The sequence below is a fragment of the Trichomycterus rosablanca genome, chromosome 2 (assembly GCF_030014385.1).
Source record: "Trichomycterus rosablanca isolate fTriRos1 chromosome 2, fTriRos1.hap1, whole genome shotgun sequence".
Classification (NCBI taxonomy): domain Eukaryota; kingdom Metazoa; phylum Chordata; class Actinopteri; order Siluriformes; family Trichomycteridae; genus Trichomycterus; species Trichomycterus rosablanca.
Window position 1 is genome coordinate 33594579 of NC_085989.1, and position 12655 is coordinate 33607233.

Below are 12655 nucleotides of genomic sequence, written 5' to 3' on the forward strand. Positions count from 1 at the left end.
TTTAGTTTCTCCACAACCGAATGCTTTGCCAGATTTGGTTTTATTCACCTCACTGGCAAGTTAAAATACAAAAACAACATACTAAAGTACTAAAGCAAGTATAGAACCAAGAGAAACACAACAGCAGATTTGCTGGTCTTAGGTTGGTAGTGTTTACTGGCCTCAGCAATCCATAAACTAGCAAACATGTTTTGACATGGCAGAGTCATCTATTTAGTGTAAAGCTGAGTTAGAACCTGATGCTTTAAATAACTGCTGTCATAATCAGATTAGACAAAGATCTTAGTAATTATGAAATGACAAAAAGAATTTGTCCTACTTATTGGTTGCACATTAAAATAAACATCTATTACACAATTATGTAAACTGGTTAGACAGAAGTGGGAACTTTATGAAGCAGGAAACTGGTTTTGGTATGCCAGAAAAGCTGTAAACCAGATGGGTAATAGTTATTTAACTGAAGGTGTGGCAAAGCCAGTGACAGTTTTTTTGGTTTATTGATTGATGTGCTAAAACTAAGCTTGATCTGACTGGCTTAAAAAACTGACTCAAAACTGCATCAACCGCTTTATCTTGTTCAGGGTTTCAGAGGGGCCGGGTTCACTGGGAAACACTGGGTGCAAGGCAGGAATGACTGGACAGGGCACCAATCCATCACAGTTTCAGGTTGCATTTCTGGATGCAGTGGAGTGCTATGTTAAGTGAAAACAGTTTTCCAAAGTACTCCCAAACTTAAGTGGCTACATGACAGTTTCTCAAGCAAAGCCGTCTTAGGGCTCAGAGATCATACAGTTCAACAGTAGTTTGCAATCTTGCCCTATTCGCTTATTGTTTACAAAAGATAGTAAACAACCTTAACTACACAATCCAGCATTGACTTTGGCAAAATGTGGTGACCTCCGACCCATTTTTGGTTGCAAAAACTGAGCCTTGGGTGGATCCCATTTAATACCCAATCATGGTTAGATATTAGAAATGGTTCAAATAAACCCCAAGCCACACTGTTTCACAGAAAAAAATGCAATGATCTCTACACTGCTATGCAAGAAATAAACTAGTCTTTTTTCATTACCCACTTCCCCCAGTTACACAGAAACCACTGACAGCTAGAGAATGCACAGACAAGATTACCACAGTTTATCTTGGTAGCATAGCGGCCAAATACATCAACATTGCACATAAATTTCATTTACCTAATAAATAATATTGAAATACATTTAAGTATAAAGTAAGTATCAATTAATGTGTCATTTTATGTTGCTACCAGATGTGTGAACACACACATTAAACTCAAAACAGAAAGCACTAACTGGCAATTTTATAAGCAAAACATTTCAATGAGGGAACATAGTCATTTAATCAATGTTCTTTTTTAATTCCCAGTAAATGTTATCTGTTGCCAAAAACATTACTGCCAGACTACGAAAGTTACAAAATACGTGCAGCAAAAAGTATGTGTAAGTATGTAAAGTATTATTTCTCCTTATTCATAAATACAGATGTGTAAGTATGTTTAATAAAAACAAAAATTTGGCCCACCAATCATACTGCCACACAAGGAGAAAACTGCCACCTTAACATGCATATTTTCAACAGACTTTGTGTCAACTGTAGCAAGTATTCTGTAATTGTTCAATCACTCGAACTTTTATTTAATCTATTATATATCATATATCATATATCTGACCAGCCATAACATTAAAACCACCTCCTTGTTTCTACACACACTGTTCATGTTATCAGCTCCACTTACCATATAGAAGCACTTTGTAGTTCTACATTTACTGACTGTAGTCCATCTGTTTCTCTGCATGCTTTGTTAGCCCCCTTTCATGCTGTTCTTCAATGGTCAGGACTCTTCCAGGACCACTACAGAGTAGGTATTATTTGGGTGGTGGATCATTCTCAGCACTGCAGTGACACTGACGTGGTGGTGGTGTGTTAGTGTGTGTTGTGTTGGTATGAGTGGATAAGACACAGCAGTGATGATGGAGTTTTAAACACCTCACTGTCACTGCTGGACTGAGAACAGTCCACCAACCAAAAATATCCAGCATGAAAGGGGGCTAACAAAGCATGTAGAGAAACAGATGGACTACAGTCAGTAATTGTAGAACTACAAAGTGCTTCTATATGGTAAGTGAAGCTGATAAAATGGACAGTGAGTGTAGAAACAAAGAGGTGGCTTTAATGTTATGGCTGATCAGTGTATATATATATTAAGATAAAAGTACCAGGAAAACATTTTTTGTGTTTTCAATGACAAACCTAATTGTATTTTGTATTCTTCGTGTTTGCAAGCAAGGATGGGTTGTGGTTCACCACTTTGTGCCAAATTACATGAGAGAATTGTCAGTCAATTCAAAGAGAACATTTCTCAGTGCAGGATTGCAAGGATTTTAGGCCTTACACCATTTACAGTTCATAATATTATGAAAAGATTCCGGGAAGTCAGGAGAAATCTCTGTGCAAGGCCAAGGGCAGAAACCACTGCGGAATGTGCGTGACCATTGAGCCCTCTGGTGGTACTGTTTGAGAAACTGTCATGCTATCACATACTGGACATGGACATTAAAGTACTTTCAACTTGGAAAAAAGGAAGAATGCAAAGAGGAAACCATAGATTCATTTTGCGCAGGAACACCTCTGACTTCTCTGGGCCCAAAGTCATCTGTTATGGACCTAAAGACAGTGGAAATGTGTTCTGTGGTCAGACAAATCCATGTTTCGACTTGTTTTGGGGAAAAAGTGGAAGTGGGATTCTACTGTATGTGCCAGAGATGTATATGACCATCTAGGTTGTTACCAGTGAAAAGTGCAAAAGTGAAAAGTGTTAAATGGCTTAACAGAGTGTGTGTGCTTGACAGGCCTGCCTGCAGTCCAGATCTGTCTCCTATTGGAAATGTATGGCGCATCATGAAGAGGATCATGGTAGTTGTAGCCTAGCGGTTAAGGTACTGAACTAGTAATTGAAAGGTCGCTGGTTCAAGGCCCAGCACTGTCAGAATGCCACTGTTGGGTCCTTGAGCAAGGCCCTTAACCTTCAGTTGCTTAGACAATATACTGTCACAGTACTGTAAGTCGCTTTGGATAAAACTGTCTGCTAAATGGCAAAAATGTAAATGTAAGAGAAGAATCAGACAACAGTGACCACAGTGAGCAGCTAAAGGCATGTATTGAACAAGAATCTGCAAAAATTCTACTCACAAAACAAATCATTAAAAAGTTTAATTAAAAGAAAAGGTGACCCAATGATAGCTATGCCTCTGTCCCAGATTGCAAGCATCAGTTTTTAAATGTATTAATATTGAATAAATAGAATAAAGCTCTTTATTGAAAACACTAAAATCTGATCTTTGTCATTTTGTATGTTACAGAAGAGCTGAAGTGAATGAACAAACTGCAGATTTTAGTTTTTATTGCATTTTTTAGTGTCCCAACTTTTCTGGAAATTGAGTTTGTATGTATCCGCTACACTGCAATTAAACACGTTAGTCACAGAGACTTGTACAATTGAATAAATACTTAGACTAAAGCCTGATAAGAGAAATGTTAGAATTTGTAAAAAGAATCTAATTTATCCTGGGTGCTCGCATGGCTCATCAATAAAACACTCTAACCCACCAGTACTGAAATCTCGAGCTCATGAGTTCAGAACCAGGGTAATTGGATGCAAGGAGATTGGAAGAAAATGATGAAAATGCATAAATAGAATTTTAAACAATGATCCTGGTGAGAACTGCAGGGATTTCCAGGTTTATGCTGGTGCATTAGTTCATTCCAAAGCATCCCACAGTCATTCAGTCATACCTAAGATCAATAAAAAGTAGCTAATTTATATACAGCCATGTTTTAGGGAAACAAAAGGACATCAAACACCCCAGTAAATGAGGACATGGAAAGAACAACACAGACCGTAACTGAACGGGGGGAATTGAACCTGGTTTCCTGAAGCTGTGCCTCTGTGTAAAATCAAATTTAAATTTAGCACATAATTATCTCTATCTGGTTCTAATTCTCTCACTCTGACAGACAGACTCCTTTTACCATGTGATTGTACCAGTTATACATATTGTGAAGCGCACTCTAAAATGATCATAAAGGCCCAAGTGTTTTTTTAATAATAGTGTCAATAAAGCATTTTATGCACAGACACATTTCTTCACCCAGCATTTGGGGGTTACAATGAAATTAAGAATATCATAACTATTTATAATTAATTGGATTGGAGAGCATAACAATTAAGGTCATTCATTATATGATTGGATTAAACATGCAAAAACCATCCCCCACACTGCACCACTACAGTGGCTCGTTGTACAGTGAGTGTTTTTATGTGCAGGACTACTGTAGAATGCTTCACAGGAAAAATACATTAAACACTGGTCAGCACCCACCATGCTCGCTGACCGCTACTGGTCTAATCTCTAACAAAGACCCCTTAGGATGAACAGCTAAATGCTTTACTGCTTCTCATGGCTGTGTCTCTTTAATGGGTTATGGCTGCTGTATTCAAGCTGTGGGGTGAGCACCCTATCTGCCAGGGATAGGGGGTTTAAGCCTCATGTCTTTTAAGCTCGGCTTCCTAAATGAAGACATGAATTTCATTGGTCAGCAATCTCACTGGTCAGCAATCGCCATGCTCTCTGATTGCTACTGGTCTAATCTCTAACAAAGAACCACTTAAGATAAATAGCAAATTGTTTCTTACTGCTCCTCATGGCTGTGTCTCATTATGGGTTAAGGCTGCTGTATTCAAGCTGTGGGTGAGCAACCAAATTGATAGGCATAGGGGGTTTAAGCCTCATGTGTTTCAAAATAGGCTTTCTAAATAAAAACATGAATTTCATTGGTTAGCAATCTCACTGGTCAGTAATCACCATGCTCTCTAACTGCTACTGGTGTAATCTCTAACAAAGAACCACTTAAGATGAACAGCAAAATGATTCTTACTGTTTCTCATGGTTGTGTCTCATTATGTGTTATGGCTGCTGTATTCAAGCTGTGGGGTGAGCACCCTATCTGCCAGGGATAGGGGGTTTAAGCCTCATGTGTGGCTAACAGGAAGGGTATGGTAACTTAAGCACTCTTTACAATTGTGGTAAAAACTGTTTCCTTTAACATCACAATGTGTTTATTGTACTTCAGTGCCCCCCCCATCCCCAGATCTAAATCCAATATAGCATCTTTGGGATGGGGTAGAACAGACAATTTGGAGCATGAATGTCACATAGAACTGAAGTTGTTCTGAGAGCAAATGAGGGTCCTTGCGAATAAAGTGACCAATAAGCAATAAGTACCTATTTATATTTATTTTTATGTGTGAATTCGGTGTATTGTGAGGTATGTGTTGGGGGGGGGGGGGTCCTGTCAAAACAGCTTAAATTTCAGTCAGTGCTCTTCTAGTCTAATCTGGCTCTAAAGGCTCTTTAGGGATTGTAATAACAGCAACAGCACATCTACTGCCTGTCTAGGAAGGTCACTCATCCATCATTGTCTAATCTATGCAGGACATCACAGCCACATAACAAAAAAATATTACTAGGCCAATAAATTACACTGGACAACAAACGAAAAATTACAACCCCAAATCAGAAAATGTGGGTACAGTATTGAAAATGCAAATAAATAAATAAAAAAACACAGAATTTCTTACATTTACTTTGACTTTTATTTGATTGCAGACAGGATGAACCTGAGATAGTTCATGTTCTGTCTGCTCAACTTCATTTCATTTATTAATAAACATCCATTCCTGCATTTCACACCTGCAACACATTCCAAAAAAAGTTGGGACAGTAAAACATTTACCACTTTGTAATGTTGCCATTCCTTTTCACTTAAACACTTAAAAGACGTTTTGGCACCGAGGATACCAAGTGATTTAGTGTTTCAGGTTTTATTTTGTCTCATTCTTCCTGCAAACACGTCTTAAGATGTGCAACAGTACGGGGTCATCGTTGTTGCTGCCATCACCATACCTGTCAAGTCTCCCGTTTTGGCCGGGAAACTACCGTATTTTACCCCTCTTTCCCGCCGTCCTCCCGTATTAGTATTTTCCCGTAAATTTCCCGTATTATATTATAATTAGTGATGGCTCGGTCGCGAACGATCCGGCTCTAAGAGTCGGCTCTTTAAAGTGAACGACGGGATCCGGCTCCTGATCGGGAGCCGATTCGGTTTTTTTTTCCGGGTTTTTTTTCTGTTAAAGCCGCACATGATTGGTCAAGATGCGTAGCGGTGTGCACACGAACAGAGGAGAGAGAGAGAGAGAGAGAGAGAGAGAGAGAGAGAGAACTTGATGAAGTTTGACATTGCGCTTTACATACGCAGACATTACACGCTGGAAAGGTGAGGAACATGAGTGAGAGGAAACAGTAAAGTTTGGACACGAGGAGCCCCTTTTACAGACCCACTGAACTGGTGTATTCAGTCTACCCACATCTTATACATGTGATGGCACATAGACTGTGTAATGTAGCAACATCTGTCCCCTCAAAGAGAATCTTTTCAAAAAAACAGGGCAGATGAAAACAGAAGGAGAAACAGGATCGTCGCTAAAGACTTACAAATACCTGGATGCTGCTTTTTTTTCTTTTGCACATTTTCATTTATACTTTGTTGAGTGATGCTTTGTTGATGTGTTCTTTTACTCTAGATGCAAATGTACAAATAATATACACAATCAGACCTTTTTGTTTAATTGAGATGGGTCTTTGTTTTTGTATTTTATAATTTATTGTTGTAGCACTCTTCCATGTTGAGTATATAAATAAAACAATTTAAATAATAAACATTTGATACAATGTTTTTACATTAGTAATTAATTTTACATGTAATTTGGTAATAAATTAATTTAAGGAACAAAAAAATCTAAGGAGCCACTTGGGAGCCGAAAGAGCCGGCTCTTTTCAGTGAGCCGAGCCAAAAGAACCGGCTCTCTAAAAAGAGCCGGAATTCCCATCACTAATTATAATTTTAAAAAACATTCCTGTGCCTCTCCAAACTGAAATGTCACTAACCTCGTGAGAACTGCCACCCAGGCTGCTGCAAGTGGCAGTTCTCACGAGGTTAGTGCGGACAGCGGGAACAAACCTGGAACAGGGAGAGATGGATGGATGCAAGGAGAGAGAGGGCATTCCTGCCAAAAAAGTAAAGACTGCATGTAAATATCTAGAGAAATGGGACATCGAATTTACCTTTCTAAAGAGGAGCAGGATGGGGCAGAGTTATGCATTCTGTAAGGTTTGTAACTGTGTTTTCATTTAGGCTGTATTATAAGAATTACATATGTAGGAATGTCCACAGCATTTCAGTGTCAACAAAGGTAGGCCTATCAGATTCTGATCATCTAATTGCAGTTTGTAAGTGGTTCACAGGTGGTTATTTTAGATTTCTTGTAAACCTGTCTTAAAATGTAAGGGATACTGAACCTCGGTTGGGCTGGTGGGACGGCTCGAAGCGCGCGGCGGAAAATTTCCCTTATTTTTAAATCCAAAACTTGACAGGTATGGCCATCACAGAAGTGTAAATGACCTTTGTCAAGAGCACTGACACAGCCCCATATCATGACAGACCCTGGCTTTTGGACTTGTTGCTGATAACAGTCTGGATGGTCCTTTTTGTCTTTGAACCGAAGCACACTGTGTCCATTTCTTCCAAATAAGACCTGGAATGCTGATTCATCTGACCACAATATGTGTGATGGTTCATCCTAGACGCCTCAGAGCCCAGATAAGTCGATGCCGCTTCTGGACATGGTTAACATAAGGCTTCATTTTGCACAGTAAGGTTGTATGTGGCATTTGTAAACATAACTTTCTAATGTAGTGTTTGACAAAGGTTTGCTAAAGTAATCCCATGCCCATGTGGTTATATCAGCTATTGATGAATGATGGTTCTTGATTCAGTGCCATCTGAGGAATCAGAGATCACAGGAGTACAGCTTAAGCTTGCACCCTTGCCCTTTACGCAGTGGGATTTTTCTGGAATTGTTTAATGATATTATGCACTGTAGAGGAAGAAAAATGCAAATGCAAAAAAAACTTTTTAATAATTTTCTAATGCATTTCTTGACAAACTGGAGATCCTCTGCCTATCTTTGCTCCTCAAAGACTCAGCGTTTTGTCCAAATTATGAATACAATCACCTGTTGTCTGCAATGAAATAAACGTTAAAATAAATGTTAAAAAAAACACTGCATTTTTTAATTTGCATTTTCCATACTGTCTTAACTTTTTCTCATTTGGGGTTGTACAATAAGAAAAACCGCCTTTGATCTTATTGTGGGCACTTATCAGTACTCAACCTAAAGCCTCTCCCTACACGTCAACAAGTGGCATTCCTCAAGCTAAACGGGGCACTCATGAGATGTCTGGAGCCTTGCCAAAGACCTTAAATTTACCACATTAGTCTGGGGTACTTAATTTTGCCAGATGCTCTGAGCCATTCTACACACAAACTGAGTTCTGTTTGCTACAACACTTCAGCAGCTTCTCCTTATGAAACCTTTCAAGCCACAATCATGTCAGAAATTTGTCTTTTCTACTGGATGGTAACAGGGGATTTTAGTAGTCTGCCATTGTGGTGCAGTCTAACCATTTAGAAACAAATTTTGGTATACATGCAACTTAATAATACAAACATTTTTATGGGTGACCAAATTAAGTCCAAATATACACAATGGGAAATGGTTGGCACCTGTCTTAGTCAGCTGTTACCAGAAGATGTTTATTGTTTAGTTCAGCCTCCCCAGTGAGTGTAAGTTCTAAATTAATAAAAGTATAGAGTATATGACTAATGGTATTTATAGTTTGGTTCAGAGGACTTATCCAGAACGTCTTACTTTGGTTCAGTTGTATGCATCTTCCATTCCTTCATCATAGCAGTTCAGCTAATTTGCACTAATGTTAAATCAAGGGTTAATGTTTACCAAATTCTTTCTACAAATGTTTTGGAATAAAGTTATCCTTTCTCCGCTCCATATTAATATGTTTGATTGACTGCATTATAGTATCTGATGATGCACATGTTGATCTTAAAATACTGCCTTAAATCAAAAGAATGTGTTCTTAGATATTTAGGCTCCTAGATGTACAGTACAGTTAAGAAAAGTGCTAAGAACACATATTAGGATATACACTGTAAATGCACTATCGACATTGTTGGACAGGGTGGTCTGAGAAGCACTCAAGGCAGTGATTAGGATATATGCCATTCAACATGCATTAGAAACAGAAAAAGATAAACTTGTACATTTGCAAAAAGAAATAAAAACAGTTGAAACAAAAGCCAACAAAATATATCATCACCTAAAATCGCTTTTTGCAATCTGGATGTTTTCCAGTGTGAATGGCTGCCCCTGTAAACTGAAGCCAAACAGGGCATTTTAAAAAGTCTTTGTTCAGCCTGAATGTCTGGCTTAAGGGCCACCATACCTTACTGCAATCATATCAATGTGTTAGAGTCTGGGAATGCATAACTAGCTCTTTATCCCAAACAGGTGAATTAAGCATGGCCACAATGGACTCATGCTGCAGCTATAATGGATTTGATATGGAGCAATAAATAAATGTGTTAACAGCCGAGCAGGCAGAAAGGACACACACACACACACACACACATGCTTGTGCAGAATGCTGCAGAGCGGGTTTTGTTTGTCATGCTTAGATGCACAACAACAGGTCAAACACAATCGTTGTGAGCCCTTACGCTGTAATAATATGTTACACATTACAAGCGTGTATTTGATATGAGGCACAACGTTTATTTACTTGCTATATGTACCGTAAACAGTCAACTCTCATTGTTCATTTTGAATTGTTCGAGCCAGTGAGCGCGGCCACAGATGGATTTTTGTTTACGTTGTTCCGTACAGCTGCCCTTTGTCATTATTCTGTCTATCAATTTGAAAGGTCCCAATCACACTGTCATTGTAAAATTGTGTATCTGTGTCAGTATGGATTTGACATATTTTCTGATCTGATAAAGTAACCTATTTTGATGTGAATGTTGTGAATGCATTTAATGTAGACCAGCACTGGAATGAAACACTATAATATGAAGTGTCTAGATGATTTGCTTGGATAGAAACACCCTATTTACCGATTGAATAAATAAAACTGTGACCTTTTTTTCTTCGTTCTTATTTGCAGTAATGATATTCTATACCTTGTACCATGTCATTTTCAGTAACCACATCTATTAGTATATGACTAAAACTTTAATGAACTTACTAAATTAAAATATTACTAAAAGAACAGATTATTGTGATGTTTTCCACACTGTTGTTTACTACAAACAATAACAGTGTTCCATACAAAAAGTCAATTAGCAAATATTGTATTTTACTTTCAATGTAGGTGCTCCAAATTGATCAAATCAGGGTTTTAACATGGTTACTATGGGATTTACAAATTGTGCGTAAAGTCAGAAAGGTAATAATGATTCCAGTGGCCCTGAGTAATGCAAGGACCCACTTAAACCCTAGGAAAAATCTTTCCCAAGACAAAGTATATTGTTCAGAACCCCAAAATTTGCTTATCAAGTAGCTCAAACGGGTGCAACTAAACAAAAGAGTGATAGAAACTATTCATTAGAGATTATTGGTCCAGTTTTTTTAGTGGACCATTTTTTATTATTCCAGTGATAGTGGGCTAGAATACAGTATAATGCATTATTGTGTTTATTCTAATAACAGCACTAAATTAAATTTTTGACCAAACTAGTAAAATTATTCATATTTTATTTGTTTGACATTCATTCAATCATTCATTTATTCATTCATTCATTGTCTGTTTTACCACTGCTTTATCCTATTTAGTGTGGCGATGAGTACAATTCACTGGGTGAAAGGCAGGAAACACCCCAGACAAGTCACCAGTTCATTACAGGGCACGAAGGGGAACTTTAGTATTCCAGTTAACCTGACTGCATGTCCTTGGACTGTAGAAAAACGCCAGAGCACCCAAAGGAAAACCCACACAGACACTGGGAGAACATGCTAACTCCACACAGAAAGGAACAGAACTGCTTCACCTGGGGAGCCAGCATACCAACAGATTACCTTAACAAATATGCATCTGCACTAACAGTTTTATATGTGTGCTTTGCTTATATACACACACATTTAGATATCCACAGTAAACTTATAACTTGTAAGGCTAGCCTTGCCTGGAAATTAGAGTGATTCAGAAATAAATGAAGTATTTGGTCCATTATGTAAAACATTCAATAGTTCAAGCATAGGTCAAATAACGTAGAGATGCACCAATGGTGTCTGTAGGTGGGAATGTTTTAGGGTCCTTGTATAGGCAACAAAAACAGCCCTGTTTGATGACCAACATTTGAACTGGCGCACCTGAAATGCGCTCATACGCCTGCACACTCCAAAAACGCCTCGAGGAGAGGACGCATGTGATAAACAAACGTTTAAATGTCATAAACAAATCGTTTAAAACGCAAATTCACATTGAGCATAAGGCAAAAAAAGAAAAAAAAATCATAAAACGTTTTTGTTTAGAGGCTGTTAGGGTAAATGCCGCAAATCTAGAGCATTACCGGTAAGAAAACACAGGCGCCCCGGCTCTGGGAGAGCTCGAGAGTGCATGCGCGTTCACGACAAGGGCAGGCACAATTTGTCGGTGACGGTGACCGATGCAACACAAAGACAAGCTGTCACACAGAAATAAACACACCTTTAAGCTTGGCTTCCTCTGCCCCTTGGTGAGTTCTTCGTCGATGTGTTCCTTAGCGGCGTCCCCGTTTTCCCGCTCTCCCGCCGCTGTATCTCCCGCTGCAGCCGCGCACCCGGGCGCGTTCACGCGGCTACCGATCACAGAGCGCTTCACCAGGCGGCGCGCCTGCATGGCTCGATCCTGCTGCTATCGCGGCGGTCTAAAAGCCCAAACGCGTTAAAACTGCGCTTATAAAAACAGCAAACGTCGAAATCGAATCCGTGATGGCAAAACCGAGAAAGGGCGAGTGCGCGCTCAACAAGGCCATTTTGCTCACATGCATGCGCGTTTCAGGTTCATATGAAGCAAACACATATGGCCCTTTAATCTGAGGCATAAATGCATTAGTGGGCACATGTGCATCCGATCACTGACCGACCGGCGACGTATCTTTTTTCCGTCGGGCTGTTTGTTTTCCTCGCAGTCCCCCCTAAGCTCGAGAGAGAAAAAGAAAACCCGGCACGGTGCACAAATCTCTGACGGAGCGCATCACACCGGTTTGCCGCATATTAATCACGTAAACTCCGCAAAAATCTCCACACGTTAAGCGTTTACAAGACGAAGACGATCCACTCGATGTCCTCTGTGTTGTCGAGACACACAATGCGCTGCAAACCCGTCCTAAATCGTGTAAACAGTCCGTTCCATGGCGAGGTTGCAGACGAGCCCAGACCTACCGGAGCAGCGCGGGCTGTAAACATGTGCGCTCTGCCCGCACCATCTGCGCTCCTATTGGCTGAGCGCGCACACGCCTCCGCGTCGCTCCCTTCTGCACTCCTGTGTGTCCCCTCTCCTCCAGCATCCACCGGTCCTCATTCACCCAACAACAACTTACACACGCCACTTTAGCTCTTCTTTTAAATATCAGCTCCCACAGCATGCACCACACAACCGGGTAAAGCTTTTAATAGTGTACAAGT

General features: G+C 39.6%; 1 protein-coding gene across 2 annotated transcripts in view; it reads right to left on the bottom strand.

Annotated features, from left to right (window-relative positions):
- The window catches only part of znf704 (zinc finger protein 704), an 83786-nt gene extending 71758 nt beyond the window's left edge, over window positions 1–12028 (bottom strand). For both annotated transcript variants that reach the window (XM_063014556.1, XM_063014546.1), the window contains exon 1: window positions 11697–12028. In XM_063014556.1, coding sequence (XP_062870626.1) covers window positions 11697–11867 — 171 coding nt within the window. In that variant the 5' untranslated portion in view covers window positions 11868–12028. The remainder of the gene's footprint in view (window positions 1–11696) is intronic.
- Between the last annotated feature and the right edge of the window lie 627 nt (window positions 12029–12655).